Source organism: Eleutherodactylus coqui, chromosome 9 (genome assembly GCF_035609145.1).
Source record: "Eleutherodactylus coqui strain aEleCoq1 chromosome 9, aEleCoq1.hap1, whole genome shotgun sequence".
NCBI lineage: Eukaryota > Metazoa > Chordata > Amphibia > Anura > Eleutherodactylidae > Eleutherodactylus > Eleutherodactylus coqui.
Genome location: NC_089845.1, coordinates 84,044,281 through 84,064,447, shown reverse-complemented (window position 1 = coordinate 84,064,447; position 20,167 = coordinate 84,044,281). Strand labels below are relative to the sequence as shown.

Genomic DNA, 20,167 nt, shown 5'->3' with positions numbered 1-20,167 from the left:
AAAATGGAACTACACTTTACACTGAAAAGAATAGTGCTGAGACGGATATAAATTTACATTATGCATGCCTTTTCATAAGATTAATTCTGTATTTTCATGTGGCAACATATGTTTACCATGAGATTAACTACTTCATGACCACCCACTGTCAATTTACATTGCTGCTTCTGGGCTCTGCAGCAGTGACATATAAATTTATGTTCACTCTTTGGGTAATATCATACCCCAAAAAGGGTGATACGTCCAAAATAGGCTGTTACTAATAGCCTGTGGTTCTGGTGCCGCTATAACGACCTGTTTGGTTCAGGTCCCAATGGTGTAATCAGAGTAGCAACCACTGCTACCGGTAGCACTGGCAGGGAAAGTTTGTTGTTGTAACAAACTTTCCTGGCATTTAGGCACTGCAATAGTCTCTCTTCCCTGCTCTCATGTCTGTGTGAGATCGGAGGAGAGAGAAGCTGAAGTACTGTGAAACTCCATATTAGTCCCAAATTAACTCCTTCTATTACAATGACCTATACCATTTGGTTAGTATAGGTCATTTGTATAATTTTTTTTAAATAATTTTATCTAGAAATAAATTCATAAGGGTATGTTCACGTGTAGCCAATTTTGGTGCATATCTAGAGCATATTTGGTGTGAATTTTGTTGTTTTTTTTTTCAATAAAGTACAGTAGGTGATATAAAACGCTAATCTAATTACTAGGATGGTGTCATTAAAGGGAATCTGTCACCTACTTTTAGCCCTATAGCGCCGGAATCTGAGCAATAATCGTCCCATGTAAATTGGCCCTAACAGTCCATAAGCTTAGCTTATAGGGCAAAAAGTAGGTGACTGATTCCCTTTAAGGCACAAACAGGCTTGATGTTTAAGGGGCTAATATGGATGACTTTTTTGCAGTCCTTGTTGTCTTCCATTACTGTTTTACACATAAATGACCAATCAAGCAATTTAGTGTTATTGCATAAATCACAAATTCTGTATAAGCATATCACTTTTCTTTTGTTTCACTAGTGCTGCCCCTCTTGTTGCTCATATGCTTCTGTGGTTCAGGAGGAGAAAAGGGATTTTTGGCTGTAGATGGCCCTGAGCAGTCCATGCTCATACACAATAAAGAAGGGCCAGAACCTGTGGATGCAGTGAGTATTATTTTAAGTCAATTTTTTAGAAAATTGTGTTTAACCAGTAATCTAATTAGTTAATGTTTACACTACCCTAAGGCCTGCTATTAACAACTATGTGCTAATCCTTTGTTAACCCACTACTAAATGCACATATCATAAGCAAAATCCATGGACCTGGTATGGGGCTCAGCTCTGGTTCTTTCCAGTCCCTTGCACAACTACATGGTGACGGCCAGTGCAGGACCACCCCTTCCGCAGGAATGGCATTATTCACAAACAAGACGTTCAAAAATTGTTTTTGTGGCTCTGACACTTGGACAACGAAGCACCCCAATGGGGGTACATCTTCGTATTTACCTGTTATGTATGCCAGTGCTCAGTAATGACAAATTAGTGAGAACGATGCCTGGTAACAGAGTCTTCATATTGCTCTTGAAAGCCTGATGGTTAACTATTTGTCATGCAGCGATGTCGACCTCTGCTCGCCATCACTACCACTGGATCAACTGCTTTTTCCATTTGTAGCAAGGCAGTTAATAGCCCAGTTGCCAATATCATTAGGGCAAACTAGTGGTAGCAAGCAAAAGTTTTAGTTAATAGTTTTGATGATGTTCTATACATTATAGTACAAATATTCTTCTTTGAAGATGCCTCAAATATATGAAAAAGTATCTTTTTGTTTTTATGAACTTTCAAAATAATGAAAAATGTAGTTTTTAACTTGTTTTTACCTTTTTACTAATTCTGCCTTAGCAGATAGAAAATACAATTTCGATAAATTTATGTAGAATTTCTTTTACTGCCACAGGCTGCTATTCCATCTGCAATTGGAACAGTTGGCTCTGCAGGAGTTAAAGCTGGAGCCGGTGCTGGAGGCGGGGTTGGCACAAGAGATGACTATGGCTATGGTTACAACGATATGTACCATTCTAATGTTGTGATGAATGGACATTATGAAGAAAATCGGACTTTTCTGAGTGGAAGAGAAATGACAACTGGAGCTGATGGTGGTGGTGGCAACCTGAAAATGATCAGCATTGGGGGCGCAGCCGCCGGCGCTGCAGCAGGAGCGGGATATGGTTATGGCAGTGCTGGTGGTACCGCTGAGAATCTAGCAGCTCTGAATGAAGAATTCATTGGTGATTATTTTTACAATGTAAGTAAACGAATGTTGTGTTACTTTCTAGCTTCTGAATTAAGAGGTTTACAACTTGAAAAATGTCCAAAATGATGTTCTGATTAACTTCTTAATTTATGTACAGGATAGAAATAACTACTTTGAGTCACACAGCCATATAGTTAAATGTTTTTGTACTTCTCATTATCTTTAGCCTCCCTACACAAAGAGGTCAGCTTAGCTTATTCTGTTAATATACGTGTTGTATGATCTCTAGGACATTGTCGTAGGGGTGTTTTTAAAGCCTTTAATAAAGACAACATACATGTGGCAGAAATAATACAGAGCACTTCTGTAAGATGATGATCATGCTGCTGAGTCTAGAGGAAATCTGTCACCATTTATTTTATTTTTTTGGTAGCCCTGACTGAACACACTATAAGGTAGTGACAGGCTCACACGAGCGTAATGTAGTAGCGTATTATCCACACATATACGGCAGATGGAGTCAACTAAAGTACATTGATTTTCATTGAGCCACTCACACCTGTGTATAGTCATTGAGTATATGTGCATAAAAGAGAACGCAGCATGTTCTACTTTACCAAGTATTGCGCACGATGTAGCCCTATTGTTTTCTATTGGCATATAATAATCGCTGTATATACTGTAATAATTTGGGATCATTCGCTCACATCACAGGTAGACACCGGCAGGTTAAAATCCCAATTCTCATTTATTTACACCTTCACAGCAATATCTGCTTGCTTCAGCACAGTTCTCAGCAACTAACTCAAATGTCCTTTACTTCAGGCTTCAATGCTAAAAGGTCCAACTGTGGTTCTCACACAGCTGTCCTTAGTTCAGGTCCCACTCAGCTTTCCAGGGCAACTTCACCCAGCTTTCCTGAGGCACTCGAGGTGTCTTTCAATATCCAGGTCCCTTCTCTGGACATCTCTCTCTGGCTTTCAGCCCACGTTCTCCCCTGCATGTCACAGGAACTGACACCTTTATTCTACCTCCTGTCACACCCAGGGTGTTTTCCTTCATCTCAGGCACCAGAATGCATCTCTATAGCCCCCTACAGGCCATTCTCTGTACTGCCCCTCTACAATACACAAGTACACTGTGTATGTGTGGCATTTATATGCAATGTCGCTAAGCTACCGAGCAGGAAATAAGAAAAAAGCCAGACGCGCATGACAGTATGCCTGAGATACGATGTCATATGCAGTGAAAAATTGCTGCCATACGCAGCAATACGCCGGCTTACACAGCAGTAAAACATTACGTTATACACGCAGCGTTTTACAACCTGCTCGGGTGAGCCTGGTCTATCTCTGCAGTAGTTTGGGAGAAACTTACATTTTATTAGTAGCAACCACACAGAGAACTAGTTCATCCTAGATATGTCCTGTCTTTAGTGTATCTAGTCACCAGTTGTGACAGTGCGCCTACCACTTGCCACCTGTGCCCTGAATATGTGTTTTTAAGTATTTATCCTAATAAAACTTAGTTTTTATATTTAGGTCTACTCTGTTAAAGGGCTATGCTATACAATGAGATATGTAGCTCTGTCAGAAAAAAAAAGTTCTAGACGTGATTTAAGTTTCTTAATACATCAACATTACAGTTAACAATCCTTTGCTCTTTATCATTTATATAGAAAGTCATGGGGATTGCCGATGAAGACTTGGCCCAGGCATCAAAGGATTGCCTACTTATTTACTCACAGGAAGGGACGGGCTCAATTGCTGGTTCCGTTGGCTGCTGCAGTATAATTGAAAGTGAATTTGAAGAGGACTACCTGGATGATTTAGGCCTGAAGTTCAAGACCCTGGCAGATATTTGTCAAGGTGCAGCTAGTGGCATGCAGTTTTCACAGAATGAATCCTACGAGGAGTTTAACAAAGTTGCCGAAGCCACCGCAGATTTCAGTGCAATCCAAAATATAGGGACTGTGGAAGAACGTTACCAGGACAGGTCTCATATGTCTTCAGAATCCCAGGTTCAGAGGGTAGAACCTGAAAGTGTGGTTAGAGAGAATATGGTGACTGAGGGGTCTTATGTGTCTTCTAGATACGTACAAGAACCGGTAATGCGAGGTAATGTGCTTGTGACCGAAAAATCATACACCACTGCTCCCACAATAATTCTTGAGCCAGTACGTCAACAGAATGTTTTAGTGACAGAGCGGATCATTCGTCCTGCCTCGAGCATAAATAACTTGGTTGACGTTGCTGAGGGAGATAATGTTATGGTAACGGAGAGGGTGATTAAGTCTGACAAAGGGTTTTCTGGCTTTGTGAGTGAGCCTCGTGACTCGCAGTACATGCTGGTAACAGAGCGGCTTCTTGCCCCTAGCTCCACTTTAAATGCCCCCATAAGCATTCCTGATCAGTCAATGGGGCAGAATGTAGTAGTGACCGAGAGGCATTACACCCCTATAACTGCAATTAATGGGAGCCCAGTGATTCCAGTAGAAGTGTCGGGGGGGCCACAACTAGTAAAAGAAACTGTCTCCATCGTAGATGGTGGGCTGCAGGGACAAACACACTTCAAACAGGGAGGTTATTTAATGGAGCAGCTACACCCAGCTAATAATAATAATGTAGAGAAGTCCTCAAGTAGGGTGACAAAATACAGCACTGTACAGTATACACGTTCCTAATGGGGAAAACGCTTTCTTTGTGAAAGTGAAACTTTTTCGTTAAATAAGAAATAAAAAATTGCATCCCATCCTTAGACAGCTGTAGGTGTATATTAGACCTAGTTCAGGAAAGTGTGTCTTGGTTTCTTTTTTTTCCATCCTTCTACATGTCTTTTAATGATGCTAATTTTACCACTGAGTGATCTGGCTCTTCCTGAGACATTCGGTTGAGACTCTTGCTGCTTACCTAACTGCAAGGCATGCATTCTTGCACAGACTGCAGCTGCATCGCTATCCTCAGTTATATCACAAAATGGTATCTAGTTCATTGCGTATAATAATTCAGACTTTCTAATAAAACTCAATAAGCTTATGCTGTGAAATCGCTCTCAAATTCAATATACAAATGTCCATGTGTACTACCACGGATGGTAACTAAAGGAGGTAACTAAAGTGAGTTAAAATGAAATCTATGACCGCTACGCTTTCCTCCTGCATAAAATATATATGCACAGGCACTGGTGTAACTATAGGGGATGCGGTTGCACCCGGGCCCAGGAACCTTGAGCTATGGTTGCAGTCATAATCCTCAGTCACATAAAGCAGAGGACTTTTAAATTGGTAAAGGCATGTAATGGGCAAAACAGGAAGAAAAAATAGGTAACATGTAGCGCAATGGACCAACCATAAATAAGCAATGAGTGGGGCAAATATGGAAATCAATATTGACTCCCCTAAATCCAAGCAGGTATCAACAACTAGCAGGTATCAACAACTGAGGACTCAATGCAACATTTTCAAGCAGAAAAGTAAAAAATTAATATTAATCTTCGACTGTTTGCATACATTATTGGTAGGACAGTGATTTATCCTTGGCTCTTATTCTACATATTTTCTGGTTACCACCTCATAACTACTGCAGCAAAGCTTTATCTTAGATTTACTTAGGACAAATAAAACAGTACAATTCTTTTTTTTATTATTTTTTTAATTTGATTTCTGCCTTTTTTTATGAACTACATTGTTGTATTCCAGGATGTATAAAGCCACTGATCTGTAAATATGCTGCATTATGATAATTTCACATATTGTATTCAATTGAACCATTTACATGATTTTTTTTGTTGTGTAACGATCACCCTGAATGCACCACCCAGCAAAACTAATTCCAGAGTGGGAACCCGGCAGCCAAGACGTGGCTAAACATCACACTATCTCTCTGCCTGGCATGGTTTTCAGCTGTTAGAAATTGTTTATTAATGGCCGGAACGCTTATTGCAAAGAACAAACTTCGAAGCCACGGTAGACTTTCATGTTGATGTTGTTGTTTTCAGCCATATATTGTCTCAGCCACACGGCTTCCACTCTGTGAAACTATACCCTACTTCTTGGAACTAATGGCTTGACAAATCTGCAAAGCGGGCCATGTTCACATATTTCTGTTTAGGCCAAGGTCTGCCAAAACTATGATGGCTGTAATAAATATATGTTCAAACGTTCAATAAGTACTTATTGAGTTAATAGAAGTGAAAGGCGTTTGTTTCATGTTTACATCAGCTTCTTCTAGTAACTTTTGTATCACTTTATTACTTTTTTAAGCCTAGACCTTTATTTGTAAAAGGTAACTCTACTAACTGTAATTTTACAAAAATGGCTCTATGCATACGATGTACATATATGACATAAACTGTCTTTGACTTTTAGAAACTATGATCGTATAGAAAGATCTTTTACCTATGAATTTTGTAAAAAAAAATTTAAAAAAATGAGGGAAACCGAGTGATAATGGCTTTAGAAGTTATCTTTTTGAGTTTTTTTTTTATACATTTTAATTTTTTATTTTTATTTTTATTTTTTATTTTTTTTTAGAATAGTATTGTTTCTGAAAACAAATTCAAATAAACCTCACCTTTCAAAAGCTTACTAGGATTAAAACCTGAGTAGTGGTACGGAATATAGGATACAGTATAAATTGACCACTAACCCCTAGCATGACAGATATGCTTGTTTGGTAGGACCAACAGTAACAGCTGCTGAGTGGGTTGTAATTAGAGATGAGCGAGCATACTCGTTAAGGACAAATACTAGAGTGAGTATTGTCCTTTTCGAGTACCTGCCCACTCGTGAGAAGATTTGGGTGCCGGCGGGGGTGAGCGCTGTGTTGCGAGAGTGAGCAGGAGGGAGCTGGGGGGGGGGGGGGGGGAGAGTTCTGTACTTAATGGGTACTTTTCATTGTTCAGATTTGAATGCTTTCTTCAATTTCTTTCTTTGCATCTGTGTAAGGGCGCCCACCCACTGGCGTTTTTTTTTCACTGCGAAATTCGCAGGTTTTTTTTTTCTGCAGGGGGTCTATGGGACTTGTAATGTAAAAATCGCGATCGCGCAAAATCGTGATTTACCGCGATATCGCGATTTTAGCTTTGCATGTCCCATAGCCCAAAGACCCCTGCAGAAAAAAAACGCTGCAAATTTCGCAGTAAAAAAACGCTAGTGGGTGGGCACCCTAATGCTAAAACTTTGCATTTTATATGGGATCTTCACCAAAACAAAAATAGCCAGGCTTATCAGACACATGTAAAGGGGTTGAGTGAATTTTAGAATGGTTAGTTAATAGAGATGAGCGAGCGTACTCGGAAAAGCACTACTCGCTCGAGTAATTTGCTTTATCCGAGTATCGCTGTGCTCGTCCCTGAAGATTCGGGTGCTGCTGCGGCTGACAGGTGAGTCGCAGCGGGGAGCAGGGGAGAGCGAGAGGGAGAGAAAGATCTCCCCTCCGTTCCTCCCCGCTCTCCCCTGCAGCTCTCCGCTCTGTGCCGGCACCCGAATCTTCAGGGACGAGCACAGCGATACTCGGATAAAGCAAATTACTCGAGCGAGTAGTGCTTTTCCGAGTACGCTCGCTCATCCCTATTAGTTAACTATTGCTGTCTGAACATTTTTCTACTCCGTTTAGAACTCCGCATTAGTAGTGGTGCCTTGCTGAATAATACAATGTTGGACTTTGAGACTCTGTGTTTATAAGTAATCTTTTAACAGCTTGAGCTACACTTTTATTACAAAGGATTGTAAAATGGCTACATTTTATTCTTATATGTAAATAATGTTTTGAGCTGGTCTTGCACCTTTCTGTATTTCTGGTCAGCAAATAAAGTTTCTTATAAAAAAAAAAGTTGTTTTTGTTTTTTTTTATATTCTTTCCTTGTACTTTGAGATTGGTTAACAGGTATGCTTTAGCTTTTAATTCACTACTTTTACTACAATTAAAGGAAAAGCTTGTGTTTGGGAAAATGGCTCATATTGCAAGCATTTATGATGACCCAACATTTTTTATTTCTCCACCCTCAAATATTTTCCCCAGGAGGCCCACAACACATTACGACTGCACACCAGCGGATTTGCATTGTGGAATCCAGAGCGGGCATCCACATTCGGATTCCGTAGCAAATTCTGTCCATAACATGCTATTGAAAAATGCTTTCTTTTTTCTCTACACAAGCGGAAATCAATTGCGATTTTCCGCTCACAGAGGAAAAATCACAGTATGCTCTATTTTTGCGCTGAATCCGCGCAGACGGCTTCCATTGAAGTTAATGGAAGCCGTCCAATGCGTGGCCCTTCCACAATGACATTGCGTAAAGGTCATGGATTCCGCGTCATTGCCTAGAGGTTTAAAAAAAATCTGTACTGCGCATGTCTGACGGCTCACTGTGCCAACCATCCGCAGTACAGAGAAGATAAAAGGATGGGTACGTGCGGATGCCGGCTGAGCATGGGGTCAGATCTTGCTGCAGGATTCCCCAAGCAGAATCTGACCCTCCCATGTGCAGCCGGGGAATAAAAATAGCAGCAAGCCCTATTTTGGTCCACATTACAGACACTAATCAGTTACATGCATATTCATTGTGGTTTTTATGCATGAAACCAGGAGACAGCGTAGAAAAAAAAAGGGGGGACCGCAATTGGTCCTTGCCTTTTTTTTTTTTTTTTTTGCCTCACACTCGCAAACAAAAATGAAATACATGCGCAAAAAGCATACACACCAAATACATACACACGGTAAAAAGGCAGCAGATTTCATATACCTGTGTGAATGAGCCCTTTATTTGTTTTACTTGGGGACACTGGAAAAAGCCGCAACTGTATAGCTCTGGCAGCGGCTTATCTCCAGGGGGAGACAAAAGGAACAGTCGTTGATGTTAGGGAAACATGAACATGTCAAATTTCATCTGTCAAAAAAGTCCAGGAGGTCCCAATAACATCTGACAGTCAGCCAGTCTCAGTGAAATTAGCGAGTTTGGACAACTGTTGATTACAATATGTATAGTGGCCTTTATTACAGGCTGGATAGCCCTGTAGGACAGCTTGAAACCCACCTCGGCTGCATCCTGGATATATCGCTATTACACCGCTATTACTCAACCAGTATAGGGGAGTGCAGTTAACACTCATTTCAGCAATAGAATGTTCTGTCCAGTCCTGTACATGAAGCGCCTCCTATCTTTACAAAGCTCTGTGTAGTCCTTGATTTCCTTCACACCAAACTTGTCAAACCTTGTATTTATGGACCACCCTTTGTGCAGTTGCCCCAAAGTTAGAAGTATACAATTGTTTAAAATGCCTCTGCATGGTATAGAATTAACAGTATGCTTTATGGAACCTAGCCCAAACCCTGAAAACTATCCCCATGTCATTATTCCTCCTCCCACAAATGTTACAGTAGACACTATGCATTCCGTTAGACTGCATTCACCAAACCCAGATTTATCCACCAGACTGCCAGATAGTGAAATGTGACATCACTTCACAGGACATGATTTTAAAGCCCCATTTATATGCAAAGATGATTGCTCAAAATGCGCTCAAAAGACAGTTTGAGTGACAGTTTTGATAGCTACTAGCTTATTAGCTTCATTTGCATTTACATGAAGCTCCCTTTGCTGTATGCAGATAACAGCGGGTGGCCTGTTATCTGCATACAGCTCCATGTTCCTCAGTGGGACAGCAGCTGAAAACAATGTTATCAATGCTCTCACGGAGAATCGAAGCTTGCGGTCCCTGCTATCGGCGGGCTGAATGATGGTATTTATGCTGAACTAAAAATCATCGTTCGAAAAGCCAACGATAGTAGCATTTACACGCAATGATTATTGCTCAAAAGACATCGTTTGAACGAATTGTGAGCGATAATCGGTGTGTGTAAATGAGCTTTTATGCTCCAGAGTCCAGTGATGATGTGTTTTACACCACTCCAGCTGAGGCTTTGCAATGCGCATGTTGCTTTTAACCTTGTATATCTGAAGCTCCCAATGCACAGTCCTTGCGCTAATGTCCACAGGCAGTTTATAACTCTGTAGTGATTGATACGACAGAACAGGATCTTTACATGCTACACGCTTCGGGACTCAGCAGCCCTGCTCTGAGTTTGTGTGGTCTATCACTTCATGGCTGAGCAGTTAGTCCTAGATGATTCCACTTCACAATAATGGCACAGTTGACTGCAAAATTACTGATCTGCTGGATCTTTGCAGTCTAACTTGTGGTTAAGGTGAAATTCTATGAAAGTGACTCTTAAAGGCACTAAGCTATTCCTTATAAGCTATACTACTACCGCTTGTCTATACAGATCGCAAGGATGCGAGCTTTTTGCTGAGTGTGGCTGAAACACTAAAACTTTAGAAGGAGCCACATTCACGTATATTTGGCCATGTAGTGTTTATGGGTGATCTTTACTAAGGGAAGGCCGTCAATATAGCATCCTGGAAGACAAGTTTGATGGGATATAAAATAAAGTATCTGTTAGCTGTTAATGGTTCTAACCCATGTTGTGTTCTGACCTCATCTATCCATGTGATGACTTTCTGCCTTTCTACCATATTGTAGCTCACCCTGCCCTGACGTAGGCCTGTCTACCATAGAGAGGAGTACTTGGGTACTATGCCTGCAATGACCCTTGCCCATCCAACTAAAATTTGTGCCTGCTGCCTTGGTAGCACGAAACTGTGTCTCCAGGTCATCTACATGTTAGCTATTGCTCACAGGGACTACTTCAGGGGTAGCAGCTTGGGGATTCCTTGTGGAAAAGTCCACGTCTGTTTGTGGGGATGCTATGGTAAAGAACTCTCAAGTCCCCTAGACCAGGGGTATCAAACTCATTTTTGCTGAGGGCCACATCAACCTTACAGTTGCGTTCAAAGGGTCGATTGTAATTTTAAGACTGTATAGTAATAGTGGCCCCAATAGTGGCCGCAGTGGTAATAGTGTTCCCCAGGGGTGTAGCTAAAGGCTCATGGATGCGAGTGCAAAAGTTTATCTTGGGGGGGCCCCCAAACTTCTCAACTCCTTAATGCAGAGGTGTAACTTGAAGCTCCTAGGCCCCAATACAAAAGCTGTAATGGGTCCCCAGCTATAATCCTTTATTCATAGTACTCCGCTCCCTATATGGAGAAGAGAGACCTTATTGCCCCCCTAAGGCCTCTGGGCCTGGGTGCAACTGCATCCCCCATAGTTATGCCAGTGGTGGTCCCACATAATGGCTCCAGTAGTAAGCATTCCCAATAGTGATCTCAGTAATAACAGTGAGCCGGGGGAGGCAATAGTGTCCCCTATATTGGGCCCAATAATAACAAGTGACCCTCATAGTAGTCCTAGTAGCAATAGCATCCCCCACCCCTATTGGCCTCTGGCCAGGCAGCATCCCTACAGGCATTACACAGCATACAGAATGGCACACACACACATTGGCAAGGGAAAGTTCAACGATCACAGACTCTGCACTGCCACCACCAAACCTCAGCTGGGTAAGTTGAATGCCTGTTAAGTTGCTGCATACCCGCCAGGCCACATAAAATGAGGTGGCAGGCATAATCTGGCCCATGGCCTGTAGCTCTTCTGGTACATCCTAACATCAAATCTTTAAGGGGAGGCACTTATACATTAAACCCCTTATTACTTTATGGGTGACACAAGAAAGGGAGACTTACCTTATAGGGATACAGAGGAGCAATATTACCTTACAGAGGCAAAAAGAAAGGACTTTTACCTTATGGAGACACAAAGGAGGCACTATTAATCTATAGGACACTACAAAAGCAGTATTGTCTTATGGGGAGCATAAAGGGACATTGTTACCATATAAGGAGCACAAAGGATGCAATATTACCTTTCGGTGGATACTATTACTTTATGAATGCACAAAGTGGCGCTACTGCTTTATTTGGGCGCAAAGAAGACACTATTAGCTTATGGGTAAATAAAGGAGGTACTATTACCTTATGAGGGCACTATTACTTTATAGGGGAACAAAGGAGGCACTATAAACTTGTGTCAGCACTATAACTGGGAAGCACTAAGGAGAAATTTTTATTCTGAGGAGGACAAAGGAAGATTATTACTCTCCAGAGAAAAAAAGGACACTAGCTTTGCAGCATTGAGGGGCCATTATTACTTGGTGGGCACATAAATGGGGAATTATTACTGGTATAAGAACAATGGTATTGTTACTGTGTGGGTGCACAAAAGAGGCATTAATATTTTGTGGTACGAACCGAGCGAAAATTATTACTATGTGTGGACACTATTACTTAGTACAGTGTAAATGGAACATTAGCACTGTGTAGGGGGCACTGAGCGGGGCATACGATGCTGCAGGGTAGGTAGTTTGTGGCAGAGAGCCGAGAGTGAAACAAGTCATGGGTGAAAGATGTCTTCATGGTTGCCTAGACTCAGATAAAGAAAAGCAAAAGTGAACAAATACATCCCCTGTGATCACTGGAGGTAACTGCACTGTAATCACTATCATTGTGTATAACTGGTATTATTTCAGGGTATACTAGAGTTAGGAAGCTGTATCTGAGACTGCCATGGTATGAAAGTTGTCTAGATATGCTGTCCCCGATGCATATATAGGCTCTCTCTTATATTTTGAGATTTTGAGGCTTGTTCCACTGATCTTTTGAGACTGTAGCAATACCTGTGGCTGCTAGTGGTGCATCGATGGGTCACTTAACAATCCTAGCAATGATGCTGAAGTTTACAGCTGAGTCACAGTAGTAAAGAGAAATTATTTGATAGGGGAGGGGGTGAAAACTGACCTTTTGCACTATGGCCATAAGACTAAAGGCCCATTTACACGCAACGATAATCACTCAAAATTTGTTCAAACGATGTCTTTTGAGCTATAATCGTTGCGTGTAAATGCTACCATCATTTGCTTTTCAGCCGAACGATGATTTTTAGTTCAGCATAAAAACTATTGTTCGGCCGGCCAGCTGATAGCAGGGACAGCACGCTGTGATTCCCCACGTGAGCGCTGATAACAATGTCCCAAGGGAGAACAATGGAGCCGTGCACAGATAACTGACCACCCGCTGTTATCTGAATACAGCAAAGGGAGCTTCATTTAAATGCAAATGAAGCTAATAAGCTAATAATGGGCACTAGTGCCCATTAGTAGCTGTGCAAAAGGATCAGAAAACTGTCACTCAAACTGTCTTCTGAGCGAATTTTGAGCGATCATCTTTGTGTATAAATGGGGCTTTAGCCTTTAGCTAAACAATCCAGTATAATGTCTGCTTACCTCTCCTAACATCCTGTCTGCACTTGTGTATGGTCCTTTTGCACTGCTGAGTCTCAGACTTTCTTTCTACTCACTGCCCAACCCATGCAGCTGCTCACTTAAGGCCCATTTACAGGGGATGAATGTCGGGCAAACAATGCCCGACACTCATCCCTGCACATACTCGCTCCTGTTCTGCTGCACAAGAGCGAGTATCATTGGCTCACAGCGTGGCAGCAGGAGGAGATTTTTCTCCTTACTCTCCCCCACCCCTCTCCATTCACTTAACGTAGCGGCTGTTCAATACTGAACTGCTGCTATTTACACTGAACGCTCATCGTTCAGCTGAATGGATAAGGTCAGGGGAAAGCAAGGAGAGAAGTTTCCTCCTGCTGCCCCGCGGTGAGCCAGCATTACTCGCTCTTATGCAGAAGCATGAGAGCGAGTATGTGCGGGGACGGGTGTCAGGCATTGTTTGCCTGACATTCATCCCGTGTAAATGGGCCTCTAGGTTCCTCCAGAATCAAGCGGTTAATAAGGTAATGGCTGTGTTGATCGTTTTCTTCCCTTCAGACTCCCGAGCCCCGTCAGCCACCTCTTTAGGAGGCAGAACATCTTTATGCTTATAATGTAAGTGCCAGCCATACTCAGTTTCTGCTGCTAGGCAGTGGGCCTGCAGTAGGCAATAGCTAAAGTTCTCCGCCCCTATGTAATCCCCTCCTTCCTTAAAGTATAACACAGGATCCACTTCTGATCAGTTTGAGACAGCTCTATGGGAATAGCTGGCTTGGCTGTCTTCTTAACTTCTGTAAAATATCTTACAATTTCAGTAGATATCAGTGGTATCTGAATCCTACAGGTGGCATGGGGCCCCTCACCAAATGTTGTGCCTAAGGGACTCCATCAGCCTTAATTAATATTAGCATTTATCTCTATTAATGGATGTTAATTTATGCATTCCTTTGACAATAGTGTGGGCAAATCGAATTCAAATTACCATGGTCCATTGAGAAAAATCTAATATGCATGGTGTATAAAATTATCTGTGTAATTACATAATAAAGTTTCACTATCTGCAGTGAACTTTGATATCTTGTTTGTTACCAAATCCTAGAGCAAAGATATTATCTTTCTCCTGCAATATAATCTTCTAAAATATACGCTTTAGTATTAATCCACACACAAAAACAGGCAATTGTTTGATTTCTAGCAGACCTTTGAACAGAAGTACTTTTGATGGGTTTAGCAGATTACATTTAGATAAATAAACGTAATCTGTGAATCTATATGCTGCAAACTAATGTGTTCTTATGTTCTCCAATCCACTCCATTACGGAGCATTCTTGATATGATTCAAAAGGAGGCAAAAATGAAAAGGTGTCTCACTAGCTAATAACGGATCAGTATTGAGTCTGGCCAATACAGCTGCAATTACTCAACCTCCATTGCAAATTAGGTTTATTTGCCACACTTACAAATTTTCAGCTGTTTGCATGAAAAGTATCAAACAAGAACAATTTGAATATCTCAGCACAACCAATCTAATAAACTGGTTTATCCAAATTCAACTACAATCTCAGAGTTATTCAACCTCCTGAATACAATCCCTCCGTATTTCAAATTAGGTGTTGTCTCAAGCACACCTGATGCAACTAAAGGTGCGTTTAGACACACAGATAATTGCTTAAAAGATGGCTTTTAAATGATCATTTTGCATAATCTACTAATTGGTACTAATGCCTATCAGTACCAATTAGCAGCATGTGAGCCGCTGGCAGCTGAATTAATTTAGAGGACCGCCCGCTGTTCTCTGAATAAATTCCTTTTGTTCTGCCAGTGGGGCTGACAGCTGAGAATAGCTGAGACAATGCAATCAGCTGTAATCAGCTCTCCCCGGGCAGAGCACAGTGTGCAGTCCTGCTTATCTGCTGTTCTGCTGAAAGACGGATTTCAAACCGAACTGAGAATCGTCGTTCGTCAGAAAACTGAAAGATGGGCATGTTTAGACACAAAGATTATCGCTTATAAGAGGGCTTTTGAGCGAATTTTGAGTGATAATCATTGTGTCTAAATGGGTCTTAATCAAGGACCAGCAACATGTCTGGAAGAAGAAGAAGAATGTATAAACTGAAAAGAACACCTTGCCTACAATGAAGCATGATGGTGGCTGGGTGATGCTCTGGGGCTGCTTTCCATCAGACATCAGGTCCTACAAGTGGGAGTGTATTTAGAAGGTACAGTAAATTCTGGAAGCGTCCAGTCCCTTAGGAACAGGTAAGAGCAGCCCCAAAAACTTGTACGTATGTATATATATTTAACTGATATTTCCCTTAATGCTTTCATTTCTTTCTCTCTCTCTCTCTCTCTCTCTCTCTCTCTCTCTCTCTCTCTCTCTCTCGAGAGAGAGAGAGAGAGAGAGAGAGAGAGAGAGAGAGAGAGAGAGAGAGAGAGAGAGAAATTAAAGCATTGAAGGGAAATATCAGTAATTGAGGCTACAGCGGAGTACCATTATTAATTGTGGCCACAGAAGGGTCTTACTACTAAGTGGGCTAAAGAGAGGTCCTATTACTTAGTTGGACCACAGCGGGGGGACTATAATGTAGCTGCATCAAAGCAAGGGCACCATTAATTGGTGGGACCACAACACGGGGACTATTACTTAGTGGGATCACAGCAGGAACACTGTTACTTAGTGGGAGCAAAATGGGGGGACTGTTACTTAGTGGCACTACAGCAGGTGCACCATCACCAGATTCTGGAGTGGTCATTACAGTCACTTGACTTAAACCTTATAGAAAATCTTTGGTAGGATTTGAAGAAGGCAGCTGCAGCACATATCCCAAGATTATAAGTTTCCTCAGGAATGATGTCAGCAGCTAACAGCAGTGGGTCATAACAGTAAAAGGTGCTCTACGGGGTACTAAAGATGCTCCTCATGAAAGGGTGGAATAATTCAGAATCTGCAGTAGTTCATAAAAGTGTCATTTTACAGTTCAGAAGTCATATACCGATAATCATATCTACCTCTAAATATATTGTTATGTTTGTAACAGTTCAAGTCATGATGCCTACGAGGTTATGAGCTCATATGTCAAGGTTTACATTTTGTCTTGCATTTGTTAAAAAATGTCTCAATTATAATAAAAATCTATTGTTTAAAAAAAGTGACAGTTTATGTTGAATTTGGAGAAAATGCTTTGTGTTGAGCTATTTAAATTGTTCTTGTTTGTTTTTTGCAATTTAGCTGAAATGTTGTAAATTTGGCAAATAAAGCTAATTTGCAGTGGGGGTTGAATAGTTCTGCAACTGTATATAGTATAAAGTTGGTCGTACTAATTAGAAATATCAATAACAATCTAATGTGAGGGCGTCTATGGCTGGCATATAATGGTGTTTGTCATGATTTTTTAATGACGAGCTTTCAAACCACTCAGGGTCCTTCCTCAGGCTTAATGGAACAAATCTAAAGACGTACACATCTAGCTGTGCCACATCTAAGTTCCCTAGAAGCAAGAGCTAGTGTAAATTTGTTTTGGGATCTGGACTTAGATGTCTACTATGCCCCATCCTGTATTTTCTACCCATGTCACTGTGTGTGATAGCATTATGCTAGCATGTTCTGATCATTTCACAAGTTGAGCTTTTTACTGTGCTTTGGCCGGCAAGTGTGCTCACTGCAGGAATACTGAACTTTTTAGTTACATCCCTGTGTACTCGGGTGGGATTCAGTCAATTCTCCACAGTTCTGTTCAAACGAACTTGCACCAATGGTACAAGGAATCATATAAAAATAAAAAGGACACATGACTAGTGATGAGAAATTAGTGAAATAATCGTTCATGTTGGGATAGGGTGATTTTATCAAAATCATCATGAATCGATATGACCGATTCCGACTCCCATTAGAGTCAATGGCAATAAAAATCGGTTTCACTAATTTGCCCTCCAGAAAGTCCCCAATGCAGCCAAAGCCCCCCCCAGACTGTTTGCGTGTGTGGGAGGGGCAGAGGGGGTGTCAGGCTAATGGCAGAGTGAGATGCACTATGCAGGAGCTCCTGAACATCCTTGCCTCATACGTGCATTAAAAAATGGCAGCTGCCATTATTCATCTCTGAATGGGATGCAAGAAAATCCAAGCAAAAGCTGGACCAGCTTCTGGATACAACACTGGTTGCATTGAGAGGCTTCTCCCCTTTCAGCCTAGCTTGGGCAGATCAGCAGGTGGCCCAGACAAGTATCTCCCACCATAAAGTGGTGGCTCACCAGCCATTAAACTCGAGAGAGAGCAATAGGCGCCAGAAGCCTCAGACAGAGCAGGCGTCTGATACGGAGAACGGCAGCAGTCATAGTCCTCCTTCTATCCACATGGGGAGAGTCCACTATCTTCTCCTTGTGAGCCACGTGCTGATATACTGACATGCCTGGGAAAGGACAATGCAGCCATTTTTTTCTGCAGACTCTTCTGATGCACCATCATTTTGGGCAGGGAATATGATGCAGCAGCCACATAGCCCTCCACCTTATTGCTACTCCTCAATTCCTCCTCCTGCACCCTCTGGGTAAGTATCATCCTTGGGAGAAAATTCCAATGTGGACTAGTATTGGAAGGCCCATATAATGGCCATCTCTACTAAGTCTGAGGTGTCTGACCTAGTCTATAACTTAAAGGCCTCCCATAAGACAGACATAGCGGCCTTGCAAAAAGACCTGCAGCATATTGGTCATAGGGTTGTGGACTTAAAAAAGGAGCAAGAAAAAACTTTAGAAGCTATAGACGAAGTATACAGGAACTAGCTTCTCAAATATCTGATATATCGAACATAGATGATATTAAGAGTCAGCACAGAAGGAATAACCTTCGTAGTCGGGGCCTTAGTGAAGATGTCAGCAACTCTCAGCTTGAGGACGGGCCGACCAGGAGCGTAACTATAGGGGATGCAGGGGATGAGGTTGCACAGGAGTCTTAGGGGGCCAATAAGGCCTCTCTTCTCGTAAAGGGAGCCCAGTACTATGAATAAAGCATTATAGTTGGGGGCCCTGTTACATCTTTTGCATTGGGGCCCAGAAGCTTCAAGTTACGCCTCTGGGGCCAACAGTCGTTTCAGTAACTGCACGAGCGCTGATGTCAGCGCTAGGGTCATTAATGCTCATGCAGTGCTTTTAGATTGAAAGTCCTGTGGCCGCTCGTGGGCTTCTCGTCTGCTTCTCACTTCCCGCTCAGCGATTCCAATGAGAAACGCTGTACAGGGAGCTTTCAGACAACATGAGAAGCCTGCGAACCAGCGAGTGCCAACGAGGTTGTTTAAGCGGATAGAAAAGTCAGCTTAATAAACCGCTAACAACAAGTGGGCGATAGTTTCACTTTCAAACTGAATGATTATTACTCACTTTCATTCGTTTGAGCAATAATTGTGTAAAAAAGGGCCTTTACTTAAGTGTTCACTGAATCCGCTCATTGTAATGGGCAGAATACACAAATCCCACCCGTCCTAGAGACATTATCTGCAAAATTCATTTTTACAAGAAAGCCATTTTTAAATAGGCTCGCAAGGCGGAGGGGCTCTCCTTCAATGAATCTCCTACATTTATACTTTCAGATCTGGCAAGGCATACCATGCTCTTACACAAGACTCTGAAACCACTTCTTACAGCTCTCCAGGAGAAAGACATTCCATACCGATGTGGGTACTATTTCCAACTCACAGCCAGGAAAGATGGCAAGTCAGCTACGTTCAAACATCTTGAAGATCTCTAAAAATTCCTGGATACATTTGATCTACTCATGATAGCTATCCCAGACTGGCCTTCTTTCATTCTCTTCCCATTCCACCACCCAGAGAGCTGTGGCACTTGGTTAGCACGAAGTTGCAGAGGCAGACTTGCCAACATCATGCAAATGCTATTTGAAGAACTTCTTCTACTGAGCACTTAACAAGATGTCATGGGATTCAGCCATACTCGTGCTTTGCCCACGGTCCTTATCAGTCCTAATTTTATGCTTGCATCTTTTACTGTTGTCATTTCGAACAGTGTCCAGTTAAGGGTGCTCGTGCTTGTTGGGCAGTTAGACGATCCTCTACTTGTGGTCTGTCAATGGCGTCCTGAGTTGGCAAGCAATTTGTTGATACAAACATCCAGCGTCTCACAATCCAATAATGTGCCCCCTCTCAAACTCTGTTAACTGGGCAAAATGTCTTTGATTGCATCGTAAAGGCATATCTAGTGGTCAACAAGCTCTACACAAGTGGAAAAAGAGGTCCACTACGCACAGGGTGGAAGCACATTTAAGGCTTCAGGTGGCAAGACCGTTCATCTAATCCCATCACAACATTTGCATATCTGCCTAAGATGTAACTGCATAATGAGTTTTGAAGCAAAACGACAACTCCTTCTAGCATCTTGATTTTTTTACAAAGAGTGTATTTTAAACTCTGTCTTGAAAGTTACATAGATCCTTTTTAACTTGCATACGTACATTGAATATTAAATTTGTGTGGGAGGGCAATAAATCCAGTCTGCTTGATGCTCGGGCGAATATTAGGGTGTTCGGGATGCTCATTACTCTTAACGAGCACCACGCGATGTTCGGGTTACTTTTACTTTCATCTCTAAGACGTTAGCGCGCTTTTCTGGCCAATAGAATGACAGGGAAGGCATTACAACTTCCCCCTGCGACGTTCAAGCCCTATACCACCCCCCTGCTGTGAGTGGCTGGCGAGA

The 20,167-nt window shown here is 41.9% G+C and overlaps 1 protein-coding gene across 1 annotated transcript in view; it reads left to right on the top strand.

Annotated features, from left to right (window-relative positions):
* The window catches only part of DSG2 (desmoglein 2), a 46,123-nt gene extending 38,061 nt beyond the window's left edge, over nucleotides 1-8,062 (top strand). The window contains exons 14-16 of the mRNA XM_066579642.1: nucleotides 1,017-1,141; nucleotides 1,935-2,282; nucleotides 3,910-8,062. Coding sequence (XP_066435739.1) covers nucleotides 1,017-1,141; nucleotides 1,935-2,282; nucleotides 3,910-4,914 — 1,478 coding nt within the window. The 3' untranslated portion in view covers nucleotides 4,915-8,062. The remainder of the gene's footprint in view (nucleotides 1-1,016; nucleotides 1,142-1,934; nucleotides 2,283-3,909) is intronic.
* The last annotated feature ends 12,105 nt before the right edge of the window (nucleotides 8,063-20,167 follow it).